Source organism: Accipiter gentilis, chromosome 7, assembly GCF_929443795.1.
Source record: "Accipiter gentilis chromosome 7, bAccGen1.1, whole genome shotgun sequence".
In the NCBI taxonomy this organism is placed as follows: domain Eukaryota; kingdom Metazoa; phylum Chordata; class Aves; order Accipitriformes; family Accipitridae; genus Astur; species Astur gentilis.
This window is the reverse complement of record NC_064886.1, coordinates 4,734,355-4,749,961: the sequence shown is the minus strand read 5'-3', so window position 1 is coordinate 4,749,961 and position 15,607 is coordinate 4,734,355. Positions and strand designations below refer to the sequence as shown.

Sequence of the window (15,607 nt, the reverse complement as noted above, 5' to 3'; positions counted from 1 at the left end):
TTTGTGTAGTGTGTCCTGTACTTGTGGGTGTGAATTTTAACTCAAGTTGATATGGAGTCAATGACTTGCATCAGAACAGGAGCAAAATCCCAGTTTTAAGCTTAATTTCCCCCCTCCACCACCTCAGTTGTAACTAATCACGGGACTTGTGTGTTCCCATACAGCTTTGTGCATTCTCTCTGGGTGGGATCTATTCAGCAGCGAAAAGCTGTAGTCTGACATACTGGTAATGCAGATCCTAATGATGCTTGAATTTTTTTGCCTGTTTAAAGGAGTTCATTCTTTGTAAAGAAGTTGCCTTGGATTTGCTTTTCAAAAAGCAAAATACATTGCTGTTTGGTTTGTTGTTTTTTTTTTTTTTTTTTTAGAATTATGCTTCTGGTTTTGTGAACAGCAGTGCATTATTCCTCTACAAATGAAATACTTGAACTGTGAAATATTATCATTACAATATTACAGAAAACCTGGTGTGAGATTTTACTTAAAGCTTTTTATTCTAACTACATGAAAGATTTTGGGTTTTTCTTTTAATATTTTAAACTCCTTGCTTTTCACTTATATTGGAAAGTAGGAGTGTTAATTTCAGTCAGTGCTGTTGCTTCAGTGAAGAAATTAAACACACCTCAAATTTTCTGGCTTCAACTGCTGCTAGTTCCTTGACCCCTTGAAGCTCATTTTCCCCCACTAGCACTTTTTTCTTGTATTCTGCTTGTATCAATATGCCTTTTGATCATATGTGTATGTTTAGAGAATAGATTGATTCATCAGAGGTGTTTGACTTTTGTGTGTGTGTCTGCCAAAGTAATCTGATACTATTGTAGAGCTTTCAGTCTACTACAGACCTGAGAAGCTTTTAGTTGTTCTTGAGATGAACAAGTGTAGAGCTGGAATTTTACTGTCCCCCCACTCTTCTAAATTTAGAAAAACTTAAAGTCTGAGTGGCACAGTTTTAAAGTACTCAAAAGTAAGCCTAGTCCAGTATGACCAATTATTTGAGTTTATTTTGGTGCTCTGGGAATACATGGGAGAGAAGGCTGGGTTTGGGGGGGGGGTTGGTGTGGGGTGTTTAGTTTTTGTTTTCTTTTAGTGAAAACATTTTTTTGTGTGTGTGTGTGTGTATGTGTATAAGACTCTTCTATGGGACGTACTATTGTCAGAGGTTGCGTATTAATTGCTTGGCAATAGCTTGCAAACTCAATATGAATCTCTTAATTGTGAGACACATAGGAGATACTTGCTCACCACTGTCTTCCTGGTCCAGCTGGAGCAGCAGTGAAGATTGGGACAAATATTTAATTCCAAATAATGAAAACTCCCACATCTTATCAGCTTGGGCTACTTTTAGTTAGGGCTTAGGGTCCTCTGAGATGCTGTTGGCTGAAAGTAGTAACTCGTACTGTAGTAGCTGTGTTAACAATGTTGAGTCATGATATCAATTGCTTGTCAGCATTTTCACTGCAGTGGCTTCCAGCCCTGCTTGGAACAGGTCTTCCTGCTCCTGTAAGAGCAAAATACCCACATGGAGCCCACATCGAGTCTGTTCTGACTGTACTGTGGCTGGCAGCAGTAACCGCTAGGTTGTAAACATCTCGCTGTATAGCTTGGATTCTTGTGCAGAAGAGACTTGTACTCGTTTTTCAAGCAGTAAATGTACTGAAAACTGGAAGTAGGGACCATCCTCATGTTTTAGGTGATTATAGTAATTGTTAATGAGCTTTTCTGTTAAGTAGGAAAAGGCTTACAGAAATAAAAACATAGATGGGAGCCTAAGGTGAAGACTTCGGGGAAGTTTTTATCTTCCTGTAACTAGAATAAGTGCCATAAAATGAAACCTAGCACTAAGCAGTCTTCTGCCTAATGCAGAGCTGTAGTACCAAGTGATTGAAAACTCTGGGTTGCATATATGACTGGAATATAAATTGATACCTTTATAACCCAAAAATGTTTTAGCTGTCAAAATTGCAGAAAACTTTCCTGCACCAGGGATAACCACTGACATTTCCAAACGGCCCTTCCTGAAAGCACAATGTTGTTTGGATCATGAGGCTGTCTAGCATAAAACTGTAGACAGCTTGCACAGTGGTAGTCTGTAGACTTAAATTACAGTAACCACACCCTTGATTTGCCTTTTTTTTTTCTGATGTAAAAAGGGCTATTTTTGGAAAATTCATACAGTTGAAAGTGGTAATTTAGATAGAAGAGCTGTTTCAGCAAAGCTTTGGGGTAGGCTAAATATTGGACTGACCTTTGCAAACTTCACTGGTCTGTTGGAATCTGAAAATTTACATAAAGAAATATGCTTGTGGCTCTGGCAAGAAAGGATTGTGCATAACAGATCTTGATTTGACCTCCTGTCTTCTCCCTCCTTCCAGTCCTCCTTTTGATTATTTGTGGAAGGTGGAAACAGTTTTCCAGATGAGGGAAGTCTTCCTATGTGGTCAGTGCGTTCTTGTGGCTAAGCCACAACCTTCTTGCTTTGTCAGATGTCTCATACATATATTTATGTATACTTTCATAGTTACATCTTATTCTGATATTTGTTGATCTTAATTCTTCCACAAAAGCATTATATTCATATTTTTGTTCAGCAATTTATATAGTACTACAGCAAAACATCAATCTATCCTCTGCAGTACACTGAAGTCTTCTATAAATTGATAAACTATGAAGACAATTACAGACAAGACAATGGCTTTATTAGTGCAGCAAATGAGTCTTATCTCTTTTTCGCATTCTCATGAAACGTGTTTTTTAACTTACTGATAGTTTGGCCGTTGCAAATGCAGCATGGCTATTTCTTGTACCTCACTGAATAAATACCGTTACATGTCAGTGATGCTGGGGTTTACTTGACAGTCTCGTTAATGGATGGCCAGTGCCTCAAGATGTTACACTGTGGTGGGACCATGCAGCTGTAGCAAAGGTATCTGGAGAGGAGGGGTTATAAAAGTGTGCGGGTGCTCAAAGGGCTTGTGGGGACAGGTAACTTCATTATAGTTTTCGAGAGATGGATACTACTGCATGCTGCAACCATAGAGTTTACTAGTGAAAACAAAACTGGAAGGACTGAATAGCACAAAATATTATGAAATGTTGTCATAGATTGCAGCAACTATAGTACCTGTGCTCTGTTTTGAAAACTAACTTAATTAAACCAGTGACAACTTCTGCGTAGAAGGTTAGTTAGAGGGGAAATAGAAAGGTTAGTTTTGTTTAAATTACATCAGCTCCAGTAAAGCTTGGATTACAGGTGGGTGTATTACACTGTGCTTCATCAGACCTAACTGTAAGCTGCTCCTGAAAGGGTTTTAGTCTCACCTTGTCGTTGGCCACATGTTGACTCCTTTCATCTTTGCGTCATGCCTAGTAATTGTGCAACTGCTGGCTTGAATGAAAACTTACTTCACAAAAACGATAATTTGCCAGGTCAGCTTGTGGGTTTGATGGGGTAATTTTTCCACCTCTTTCTTCTTTTCCTGCCCATGAATACAATAAGTTTTACTAGCAAAACCCAAGCTAATTGTAATGGCAAATGTTTGAAAAAGGAGGTCTTGTTGGCAGAACTCTGTTAATGCCGCTTAAGTCAGAGGTGAGCTAACTTAAGGTGGCTAAAATTTACAGTGTAGGGCTGGCCTGTTAGTCTTTCTTGCCTCAGACTTCTGGTTTTCAAACCAACATAGGCAAATCCTATCTTAAGCTGCAGTCCTTTAGATTTAACTGTCAAGAAGGGATAAAAGCAATAATTGTTTTAAAGAGTAAAACCAGGGCTGTGCCTTGGCTCAGCAGTTTGCTGGGGCTGGTCTCTAGTAGGATGCCAGTGTTCTGGAACAAGTTAGCTGATCTGAAACAGCTCAATTAAAATAAACATGACACAATTAAAATACATAATTGAGTGAAACATTCACTACTAACAGGCTCTGTGTTTTGATATCAAATGTGTTTTTCCATATAGTCTTGTTCAGTTTAACTCATTTAAATGATACCTACTAGCTTTCTTTCCATGGGGATCCATTATTGCAGACATTACTGTATGGATGTTTTGTTCATGTTTTCAAAAAAAATTGTTTGCAGTTGATTATACTTGTGATACTGTTTAAGAATCTACTGCTGGAGAGGAGTCTTTGGCTGGTGGTGACATATATTTGGCAGTAAAAGCACACCCTGTTTTTCAAGACATCTTGTTTTTTAATTTCTTTCTTTAAGAAAGAAAGAAAGATAAAAGGGGAGGTTCCCAGGTCTTTTTTTGTCTGTTTTAGAGCAAAGACCCCAACCCAACCCAAATCAACCAGGCAGTCCTTCTCAATAAAACAATGAACCAATGTGTAGGTAAGAGGAGAAAATTATGTATGCAGGCTCCCATTCAGTCTACAAATGGGTAGTATGAAATAAAAAAGCCTGTATTTTCTGTTGCAGCAATGTCAAAGACATTCAGCATGTTTTTGGATATTTATTTTGGTTCTGGCTACTTAACACTCAAACATACGTGTATCCAGTACAACTTATTTGAAGATGTAATTTTACTCCATTAACCACTGCTTGCAAATTTTGCTGCAAAGTATCGTATTTAGTGTGGTTCCACCAGAGCAGTGGGGAGGTCAGGAGCTTGGAATGCTTTTGAGGTACAGGGATGCTGTTCTGTGCTGGTTGGAAATAATAGTCCTTTGAATGAGTAAGGTATTCTTATGCTTCTATGCAGGGACTGGAAGTTGTGCTCCCATTCCTGTGAGGAAGTGAGTCCTTCAAACTGAATGTGAAATCTGGAAATCTTCCAGTTGCTGCAATTCTTAAACACTGTGAAGCATGTAATTCTTTGTTCTGTTGGCAAACAGTCGGGTGAACCAAAAGGGTAGCTCAGATAATGTTTTTAACAGAAAATGTTTGGGTTTTTTGCAAGATTGTCTCTCCTAATGCCTTACTGGCTGTATACTTCAGTTTCCTCTCAAAGTGAGCTCAGAGGAGCGTTTTCTCTTAGCAGTTTAGTTGGGAGCTTGGCATTTGGTTTTAGGGCAAGAGCTTTAGGAAAGCAGCTTTCTGGAAAGGGTAGAAGAAAGAATTGGGTTTTTTAGTTGGATGTGTGAAGAAATAAATATATATTTGGTATCTAATAGTGTGAAAATGTCGTTCCGAGCCCTGTGTCTGATAAACAGCAGAATTATTTTCTGGTTACAACTTTGAAATGCCTGCCTGAGCCCTAACCAAGTCTGTGTAGGAAAATCTGATTTTAGTGGGGCATCTCAAATTACTGTTTTTTTCACTTCAGACTTGCTTTTTTCCTGATGTGATCCATGTTTCCATAAATTACTCAGACTTAGCAGACCTTATCTGCACGTGACAATGAGATGAAATTATAAACTTAATTTAGAAAACAAGCTATTTCTTTAACATAAGTGAAGCCGTAGCAATCTGCTTGTTTTTCCTATGAATCACACTAAAGAATGGAATAGTGTTGAGATATGTTTACAGCTGTGGGTGCCATGACTTCACGCTTAAAATTATACCTTTAACTGTTACACTCTGATTTAACTTTGGTTTGGCAGCAAGCCTAATGGAGGCTCTTAAATATGTATATATCTTGCACACGTAAGGCAGTTGAAAGAGGCTTTTTAGTTATACCCTTGACCTGGAATCCAGTAAGGGAAAAAAGCAGTATTGGTTTTACCTACGGAGTAGGTCCACCCCCCAACCAAAATGAGTATTTGCACAATTAACTGTAATTTATCTTCATGTCCATGATGGTGCTCTTCTTTCATGTGCCCTAGGGCTGTGCTCTGGAGTCCCTGAGTTTGATTTGCTCATCTTAATAAATGATGCTACAGTGATAGTTCACAAACACCTTGCACTGTAGCATCAAAAATGAATTGCTCTTAGCCATAAATTGTCCTGATAACTATTTGCTACTTTTAAGGAATAAAATAGTAGAATGTTTGGAAAATATCAGACAAATAGATTCAAGAAAATGTTTTCCTCATGAGCGGCATACTCTTGCGTGGTCAAAAGAAAATAGATGCATAGGGTCATGTGAAGGTGAATGTTGATATCTGCCTACAGCTGGTAGCTCCAAAAACCAGGGGTGGGTCAGGGTGAGTGAATGGCAAAATACCCTTCAACTTGTCTTGAATTTACCAACTAGTAGTTCTTGAATTTCTGTTTTTCTATTGCTATAGCAATCACTGATGTAATAAACACATTAAATAGCTTTTGAAACGTATAAAACCCATGGAGGAGGGGAGGCAGGAACTTTCTCCATCCTTGATTTTGTCATTTAACACCAAATTTCCAGCAAAAGTTGGCTGTGGGGCTTGGGGTTTTTTTCTTCTTTTTTCTGGTTCCCTTTGAAAGAATTGACTTTCTGCTGAGATGGGACCCTCAAACTGAATGCATGCATTCAGCAAGTTCTGAAAAGGAATGATGAGTGATAGGGCAGGGAAGGAGATGCTTCATTGTTACCTTTGCAATGCTGGTACCTACATACGAGGAATTTTCTTTCGAAGAGAATGGAAGTTGGGAGAGTGGGATACATGTTCTGGTGGACGTGGATTATTGTCACTTGCCCGGTGAGGAGACAGTGCACACTTTATAATAAAACTGGTATTTTAAGTGTAGATGAAGAGTACCATATTGATTGAATAAATAATCGTGGCTTTTAATGTGGACTGAAGAGTATTTGAAGTTTTGTGTGGTCACTTTTCAAGCAGCCACATCTTTCAGAAGCTGAAATATGCAGGTGAATTCACATATGGATCCAGTTTACCCCAGTTGTGTCTGGTATGAGAAGCTCCCCGTGAGTTTTGAAGGACTTTTTGTATAGGAGAAAAAGTATGGACTAAAATTGTAGTCAGAAAGACTTGTATATCAAGAAAAGTCTTCTCATTTCACCAGTAAGTGTTTTAAAAAACAGGTGAGGTAAATGTTTGTCATGACTGACTGATGGTCTTTCCCCAAAGTAAGATCAAATTATAACTCAGGGAATTAAATGACCTCCTGACATTCCTGTCAGTGTGAATTTCTGTGATTCTGTGATAGATGTCTGCAAGTTGTAGATCTGGTCCCATTAAACAAAGTAAAAGACCTGTCTCTTCTATTTTAATCCATCCTTACTCTAGCCTAAAGCTTACCTTCCTTTTATAGTTTTATTTTCCTTAATCTTGAAAGTGCTTGGATATTATGATCAAGATATTATGATAAAGAAAAATACCTGATGAAATGTGATCTTGTCTCTTCATGCAAACTTTAGTGAAGTTAGTTCATCTGCTGCACTTTTCAAGTTGATGTGATTTATTTGTTGCTCTATTGTTTGCATTCTTGTATATATACAGTAAATGCAGGGAAAGTTTATCTTGCTGCTGTTGTAACAGCTTTTGTATGAGAGTGATTCACATCCAAGGCCTTTAGTGTACATTGCTATGGAAACTTCAGTGCATAGGGTTCTCATTCCCCCCCTCAGCAGAATTTTCCACAGTAATTTCTCTTGGACTTGGAAGTCAGGGGAGTGATATTTGCTACTGAAACATTGAGAGGCTGAATTTCTTTGATCATCCATTTAGTAGGGTTCTTGTGCAAACAGAAAGAGGTTTTTGTTTCAGTTATATAAAACTTCCCTGATCTCTGAGGCTATAGTTTTGGGGTATTTAAGCCAATGCTGCCACTGAAAAGTCTTTCCTCTTTGATTTTATGTCCAGAAACATGCCAGATCAGGAATCTGAATCACTTGAGAAACCTTCCCGTTCATTCCCCATCATTATTCAAGCAGACAAGTCCCCTGATCTAGTTTTCCATGTGGTTTTGCAAATGGTTGTGCTGGCACAGGATGGAAGAAAGAGAATAGGTGACTGGTGAGAAAAAGTTGCTTTTGTAATGGCAGGGTTGGCTTGTGGTCACGTCAGACTGGCCCATGACAAGTAGGTTATGTAGAGGGTAATGGTCTGTGCCATCATCAGGAGACACATTTAGTTCTAGTTCTGTGTTTCTCCAGGTCTTCATTGAACAAAGTGAGTTGCAGATACTTACTGCTCAACATGGAGGGCAAAAAGAAGTACCAGGCTTTGCCTAAGGGACTCCTGCTGGTTCGAAAGGACTGTTGAGACTCTTGCCAAGAAACTGCTTACCTTTTGATGATAAGAGCTGAAACGTGAAAACCAGTGCTTGCATTGACTGGGTGATTTTCTTGAGTTGGAAGTGCAAAAGAAATGACAAAAACGGAGGATTTCAGAAGTAAGTACATAAGAGGAGAACATTAGGGCTAAAAGAGGGGTTTTATAAGAAATTCCAAAGCAGTCAGATGGCAGAGACCCTGTAGGGTGAAGGTTCACAGTCAGAGACAGGTGAGCTTGGATCTGTAGCCACAGGGGAAAAGAGAGCTTGACCTGCAGCTACTGATACAGAGGAAAGAGAGCTTGCAAGTGTCTCTAATGTAATGCTATTACTGTTGTTGTTGCAGCTTTTATTAGCTGGTTACCATCTTCTCCAGCTGGGAATGAAGTGGGTCTCTGTTCCCTTGGGAATACAGAAGTTATTCATTTTTTCCCAGAAGAAGGGAGAGTGCTGCTTGGAACGCCAGCTGTAGCTGGTGTGGCGTATTTTGCATGGTTACTGTTTGGGACGCGTGGAAGTCGTGGTGTGTTGCAATGGCTGGGCATCCCTGGAATTGTTCTGTAGGTAAAGGTCTATGGAGCAGTCTGTGCCAGGCTGGAGAGCTCGCTGCTTCGATTGTTGTCTGGACAATACTTTCACTGTATAGCTGTAGGGCTGACACACAGAATATGTTATAGAACAGTGCTCGCTGTGTCTCTGTCTTGGCATGCCTTAGCAAGCTCTGTGTTGTAAGCACTTGCCCATGAAGCTGCCAGAAATAGATGCCTAATGGCAGAGAATTTGCTAAAATTGATCTCAGCTGTGTAAAGAAGCAGGTTCAGAGTGAGCTCTCGAGTTGTAGAGAAGGCATTTGGGAAGTTACCTCTCACTAGCTGGCTGAGAAAAGGAGCTTACAGAGAAAAGTAAGCAATCAGTGTGTTTGGGTTTGTAAAGTACTTGGGTCTAATATATGGGTCTAATAACTATGAATAGTTATTTGTTACTTGACTGAGTTAGCAAGAATCTGTCTGATAGCCTGATTAAATAACTTGTAAAACAACTTCCTTACATGGCTGTTGAATTTCAGGTGTGGTAGTGTAAGAATCCTAAAAAATGTACTTCCCTGGGAAAACCAATGGCGTCTTTGTATTTTGAGCAGTGTTCTGCATATATACTACGGTTTAGAAATGGGTTGGTAGTTGTTCTTGTAAAGTGGCATGCAGATGAACTGCACTTAAGTCAGTCCTTCAAAAGACAGCAGTCTTTAGCGTGGCCTTGTCCAGTATTAATTTTCAGGATGAGAATGAAGAATAACGATATTTTTTTTAGATTGTCATGTAGTCAGTACTAAGAATTGTGTCTAAAATAATTATTTAAGTCAAGCACATATATATAGTTGTCCTTTGTTACAGGCATTTTCTGTGCATAAGTTTCTGAGATTATACTTGATTTTACAAAAGTACATTGTAGAAGGAAGATGGTTTTGTTTTTATATGTGCAGTGGAAGGCTGGTTAAATGTGACTGCATGAAGTCCACTCTAACTTCTGAAAAATTTTATAAGTGAGGGATTTTGTTTTGGTTTTGGCTGATCCCATTTGGGAAGAACGTAGGACTGATGCCGTGTTTGGCTGTGAGAGTATGCGAACTTGCATACTTGCAATATGCTTATAGGAGAATCCAGTTATATGCAAATGGACTCTGGACTTGTAGAAGGTCATTTAAATTTCAGTTAAAAATACAAATGGGTTTGCGGATCACTCTCTGGCATTTTGAATAATATTCAAAACTTTGACATAATCTTACTTCTTGATTCTTTCATGTGATGCTGTCATTTGCTTATTATCTCTAGTCTAGGTTAATGCATTAGAAAGCATTTATTTGCAGTCAAGGGGTTTAGTCTGTTAATGAACTGTCCAGTGGTTAGGATTTTAGGAAGCAGTTCTGTTTCCAGGTTTTGTGCAATACCTTATATAATGTAGGGAAAATAGATGGGAAAAAGATGCAGGATTTTATTATGATGAGATTCACTTAAGCATTATAAAATTATTCTTAAAAGTTTCCTTGTGTGCTACTTGTGTTGGAAACTTTGGATGGAACCTGGACATGCCTGAGCTGCTCGCTTCATTCCTGCCATGTGGTTACTCTTAGACTTGTCATACTGTGTGTGTTTTGCGTTGCTCTTTTCCCACCTGCCTCAGGAAGAAGGGAAGTGTGAATCTATCTCCCTGGCCCTGTTTGCTGGGGTATCAGTGAAGATGCGTTTTCCCAGACCATGATCACAATACCAACATTGAGTTTTTAGGATGTCCTGCTATAAGTTCTCTGTGCGAATAAGTCAGGAAACACCACTGGTGTGCGGCAAGTTTCCAGTTAGACTATTGCACTTGTGCAGGGTGGAAGGACTTTAATTCTCATTTCTCCCTTGCATAGAATCAGCAGATAGCTGTCCTAATCATCACTGCAGCCTATCAGTAGGGTTATGGTATATTATTAGATCATTGTTTAGAGTGGGTTTGCACGTATTCAATTTCTTTCATTGTACTGAAGCGCCCTTAGTTTTTAATACAAAACTTAATGGATTATGGACAGGACTGATGCGTGATCCATGTATCGTTCTTATTTTATCTGTTTTATAAATCTATCTTAACATTTACAGCCTTGTTTTGCCTAATGTTTAGTAATTACGATGAAATGGCATTTTAATTATCATAGCTTCTGAACTTGCCACCGACTGATGAATTACATAGAAAACATTGTTCGTCTCAAAAGTATTTGCCATTTTATGAAGATATAATTTTATGAACATCAGTTAATAAAATTTAGTCCATAACCCTGGACATGTTTAATTCCAGTTGAAATTCCATTCAATCATTTTGCTTTTCTTATAAATTTGGAGTTCCTGAAGGTTCTTTTAGTAGATTAATTCCACTATTTATTCTCAAATCCGAACAGGATGCAAAGTCTCCCTTTGCCTTCACTCAGGGTTGGGTGAAGGAATGCTTCTCCCTTCAAATTGAAGCTTGTAACAGGATATAAAACTAGTGTGACCATCCTTAAGCCGTTTTCTTCTTCGTGTCTGCTTGGCTCTAATCATTGGCTAAAAATAATATGCTATGAACTATATTGTATATAACCTGAACAGCATTTATTGGAAGTGCTTAGCTACGTATTGCGTGTATTTGCAATTCAGTATATTGATCTTCATGGATGCTTTTAAGACCTCTGTTCCATAACCTGGAAACTAAAGGTCAAACATGACCGAAATGAAAAAAAAAAAAAAAAAAAAAATATAAAGCTTAGGATCATCTTTATGTGTTGGCCAACTTTATGAGCAAATAAGACAACTGTTTTTCACTTTCAGTGTGGGGTAATGTTGAAGTTATTTATGGTAGTTAACAACAGTAGTTTCTCATTTTTTAAGAGCTTGTTCAACAAGTATATAATTTCATCTAGAAGAGGCAGTCTGTTTTTCAGTGATAGTTAATATTGACTTTCTATAGTAGAAGGTTCACATTTGTGTTTATATATTAAAAAAAGTATTTTAAAGTGTATGTTTAGTGGTCTGGTAATTTTCTCTGAATTGCTTTTAAATTGGGAATGAGATGAGTGATTCTTTAACTGTCTTGTAGCTGTAGTTTTTACTTGTTTGGTGCTATTTAATTTGGAACTATCATGTAATTCAATTATTTTTGTTCCATATCCCTAGCCTTGTTGAAATTAGGCTTTTCGGTTGGTTTTCAGGAATGTTTAGTTGTCTTTTTTTGTAGGATAAGACTAATGCAATTAACATTGGGTATTATTCTTTTCCATTACTTTAGCACAAGTTATTGAAGAATAATTGGGAGTTGTAGTGTGACTCCCGGAGCCTTTCCTCATACGTTGTACCCCCACCAGCGTGGTGGCCCTCTACTTGGCTCACTCCAGCGTGCCAGTGTTTTTCTCTTTTGGGGCCCACAAAACTGTACGCAAGACTCAAGATAGAGCTTCACAAGTGCTAAGTAGAGGGAGTGGTCGTTTCTCTTGACTTGCGAGCTGTCGTCGTCTTGTTGGTCCGTTCCTCAAGGTCCCTCTTAAAGGTTTTTCTGTCCTCCAGTATATCAAACCCACTCTCCGCAGCTGGCTGTCAGCTGGGAACTTGCTGAGGCTGCCTTCTGTTCCCATGTCCAGATGAAAAGAAGTTTCAGTGTAAGCTATAGAGTAGGGTTTGGTCTGTCAAGGATGGGGGGGGGGAAATGGTGAATATTAATATTTATATTTCTGTGCTTTAAACACAAAGGTATGTTGTATCAGGAAATTGATCTAAATAAAGCTGGTCTTAAGGCTCCTGCTGAAATTTCTGTTGGGAATCCTGTATCAAGTGGTGTGCAAGATGTAATAGGGAAGTAATTGCATGTGGTTTAATAAATGCATATTGCAGTTTGTTGTGATGTTTGGGTTGTTTTGTTTTGTTTTCCTGGACTAAATGAACCTTGACTGCCATATTGCAACATAACTATTATCAATTAAGACATAAGAAGTCTTACAAAAAGCAGGTTAGTGTTAGTTACATCCAAGGTTGCATTAGTTGCAATTGAAGCAATTTTAATGTGTTTGAGGGGAAAAAAATTCCGAATGTGGTGAGTTCTGCGCAAGTTACCATAAGGCTTTTGAATGGTTTTTTGGTTGTTGTACAGATTTTGCATGCTGCGGTGTTGAATATAAAAAGTTAATTTACAAGCTACAGGTGTTATATTCATAGATGACACAAGAACTTTAGAGAGCGCTGCCATAAAGATTTGTCATCCAATTCTCTATTTGTATTATAATAAGAAAAAGAATTAGCAAATGGCACTGGAGAAATGGATACTCGTAATGACACACCTGCCTTCTTTTTCCCAATTCCAGGGCATATTCCCTTGTGGATTCCAGTCAAGTCTCTACCTTCCTGATTTCTATTCTTCTCATAGTCTACGGCAGTTTCAGGTAAGATTTTTCTTTAAGGTTCTGCAGAATTTTTCAAATAAAATTATGGCAAGTGACTGAATACAGTTTATACCTTTTGTTTCATTGTATCTTTGTCAGACTGGCTAATGTAAATGAACTATTTCTTGCTTTTGAAAAGGAAATGGAAAAGGAAGAAAAAGTAGCTAGTTGGGGTTTCTGAAAGATAGAATTGTATGTCAAGTTACAGGCACATATAAGGTAACTTAGATGTTAGTCCTTGAAGACAGCTCTGTAAAATTGTGTTTTGGAGGGTATAAAAGCAATGTTAAGAGAGATAGGAATGTAGTGTTATCAATAGTAGGATTTTATATATAATGTTTCAGTGTTGGTTGATTCAGCATGTCCTTGTTGTGATTGCAAACAAGTTTTGTAAAACGGAGATTCCCGAGTCCCAATGCTATCTACTTTAGTGTTAGTAACAGCTTAATAGAGAAGTGGGAAACACCATCAGTGTTGAAATCCAGCAAAGTGTCTGATAACTGCTGCAGGATAAGTTTGAATCTTGAAAAATCAAATGTGCCCCACTTTAGGAGACTTGAGAATAGTTTAGAGAAATCATTGTTGTCCCTTTAGACTTACATCTTGTATCATACAGTTTGTTTTAATGTAGTAGCACCTAAGGAATGAGATTCATAGTGACATATTAAAAAAAAAATATTCATCACAACGTGAAAGTATGATAATTTTTTTTCAAACTTAAGTACAGCATGTTTTTCTTCCTGTTTCTTGAATAACATTCTGTCATTTAACAAGTCTATGATGAAAGGCCATACATTCACTATGAAGTCTCTGAACTGCCATGAGTATTTCTGAAATAGATGATAGCCGTGGTCATACATATGATGTAAGTTGCAGCTGTGAGGATAAGAGGTTTTAAAACGCCATCATAAATAAGTTAATAAAATCATATAATGAAAGAGCCAATTTTTGGTAGGAGCTATCTGTTGTTGCCAGCGAGTATTAGGTAACAGCACTGCTGATGGAATTAAAATAGAAGGCTTTGGGAAGACAAAATCTAGAGATGATGAAAATGCAAAAGAAATAAAAGGTTGTATGTGAGTAGCAATTGAGAAATGTTTAGGGTTTTTTCTTCGAGTTTTGAGTCAGTCTAGCATATAGTTGAGGGACTAATTCAGTTTTTAACTATTTGAATTTATGCAGTTGTGTAAAAAGGAACTATGCATCTGGCTGCAAGAAGCCATAACAATTATTAAAATTAAATTTTGAAAACATAATGCAATGTAAAACAGCAGGAGGTCTTGAACTTAAATTGCCTGCCCTTCTCGGAGCTCCTTGCTCTTAAAAAATTTTCCCCTGCTGTTTGCCATCCTATTCCTGTAAGACATGCTCTCTTACCATCTTGTCCAGATTTACATTTAAAACTGCTCACTTAACAAGGACTGCAAACTTCAGAACAATCTAACTTATTGGATGAAGTAGTGGAATGGTGATGGATACAAATCAATTGAGGAAATGCCCTGTTCTAGTCCACTTCCTTTGCCTGTATCCTGAAGACACCAAGGTGCAAGCTATTACAGACCAAGATAGGGTCCCAAAGTTTTAAAATGAATTTCCTAATTAATTTCCTATATGCAGTTTCTTTAGCAGACGCCTGAGCTGAAACCCACAGTTATGATGGTGACTTGGAAAGATTCCCATTCTGTTTGGTCAGCAAGTGAGGTCAAAAGCAGGCTTTTTACAGACAATTGTACAGTGGTGTTAACAAAGGGGTCTAAGATAGAATTAAGTTAATTAAGGAATTCAAGTGTGGTAGTAAGTTGAAAAATTATATTCATCTGGAAGTTTCTAAAGTAGTAAAATAAAAAACTTCTGGCAAAGTGGGTGGATTTTCTTAGAAAAGTGACTTGCCAGAAAGACGAAAGTTACAGCTTAGGGTGCTCATTCTCAAATGACAACAATGATGTCTTCATCTACATTTGAGTGCTTCGTCTCAAATGGAGCTGTCATAAGACAAAAAAGCAAATAGCATTCCTTAGTTAACCTTCATGTTGCAGAAAGCAGGTTTTGTTTCTGATTTTCAGTCTGAAAAGAAGCCAGTAGAGTTACTGTGGTATTGCTGGCAAGTGACTTAAACAGAAGTGCAGTAATAGGATCAGAAAGAATTGGGTGGGTGAGTCATTAGGATAAAATCCACGTGCGTGGTAGATCTAATCTAATGCAAGAGGTTTCAGGGGAACAAAGGAAAGCATTGGTCCACTGTCGTTACTCATACAAGCAGCATTTGTCCAAAACCAAAACAAACCAAAAAACCCCAAACCCTCAAAATAGTCAGAATGTCTAACAGATCATGGGTAAAGTCTACATCCAGAATGAAGTTTACAGAGTTGAGTTCCCCGCTTCTCTTACTGTGGATGAACGAGCATTTCCTTCCTACATTTGTGCTGGGTCAGGAGTTGTAGTTTCAAGCCCTTCTGAACGTCTCTCCCATATACATTCGGACTGTCTCTCAGTCCTTGAACTTTATATACTTTATCATTGACTGCCAAAGGGACAAGTATAATCCTTTAAACCGTTACAAGCTGTAAATTGGAA

The 15,607-nt window shown here is 38.1% G+C and overlaps 1 protein-coding gene across 4 annotated transcripts in view; it reads left to right on the top strand.

Moving 5' to 3' along the window:
- Positions 1 to 15,607, top strand: part of SPPL3 (signal peptide peptidase like 3) — a 62,116-nt gene that overhangs the window by 23,666 nt on the left and 22,843 nt on the right. For all 4 annotated transcript variants that reach the window (XM_049804928.1, XM_049804930.1, XM_049804927.1 and 1 more), the window contains exon 2: positions 12,956 to 13,033. In XM_049804928.1, the coding sequence (XP_049660885.1) occupies positions 12,956 to 13,033 (78 nt within the window). The remainder of the gene's footprint in view (positions 1 to 12,955; positions 13,034 to 15,607) is intronic.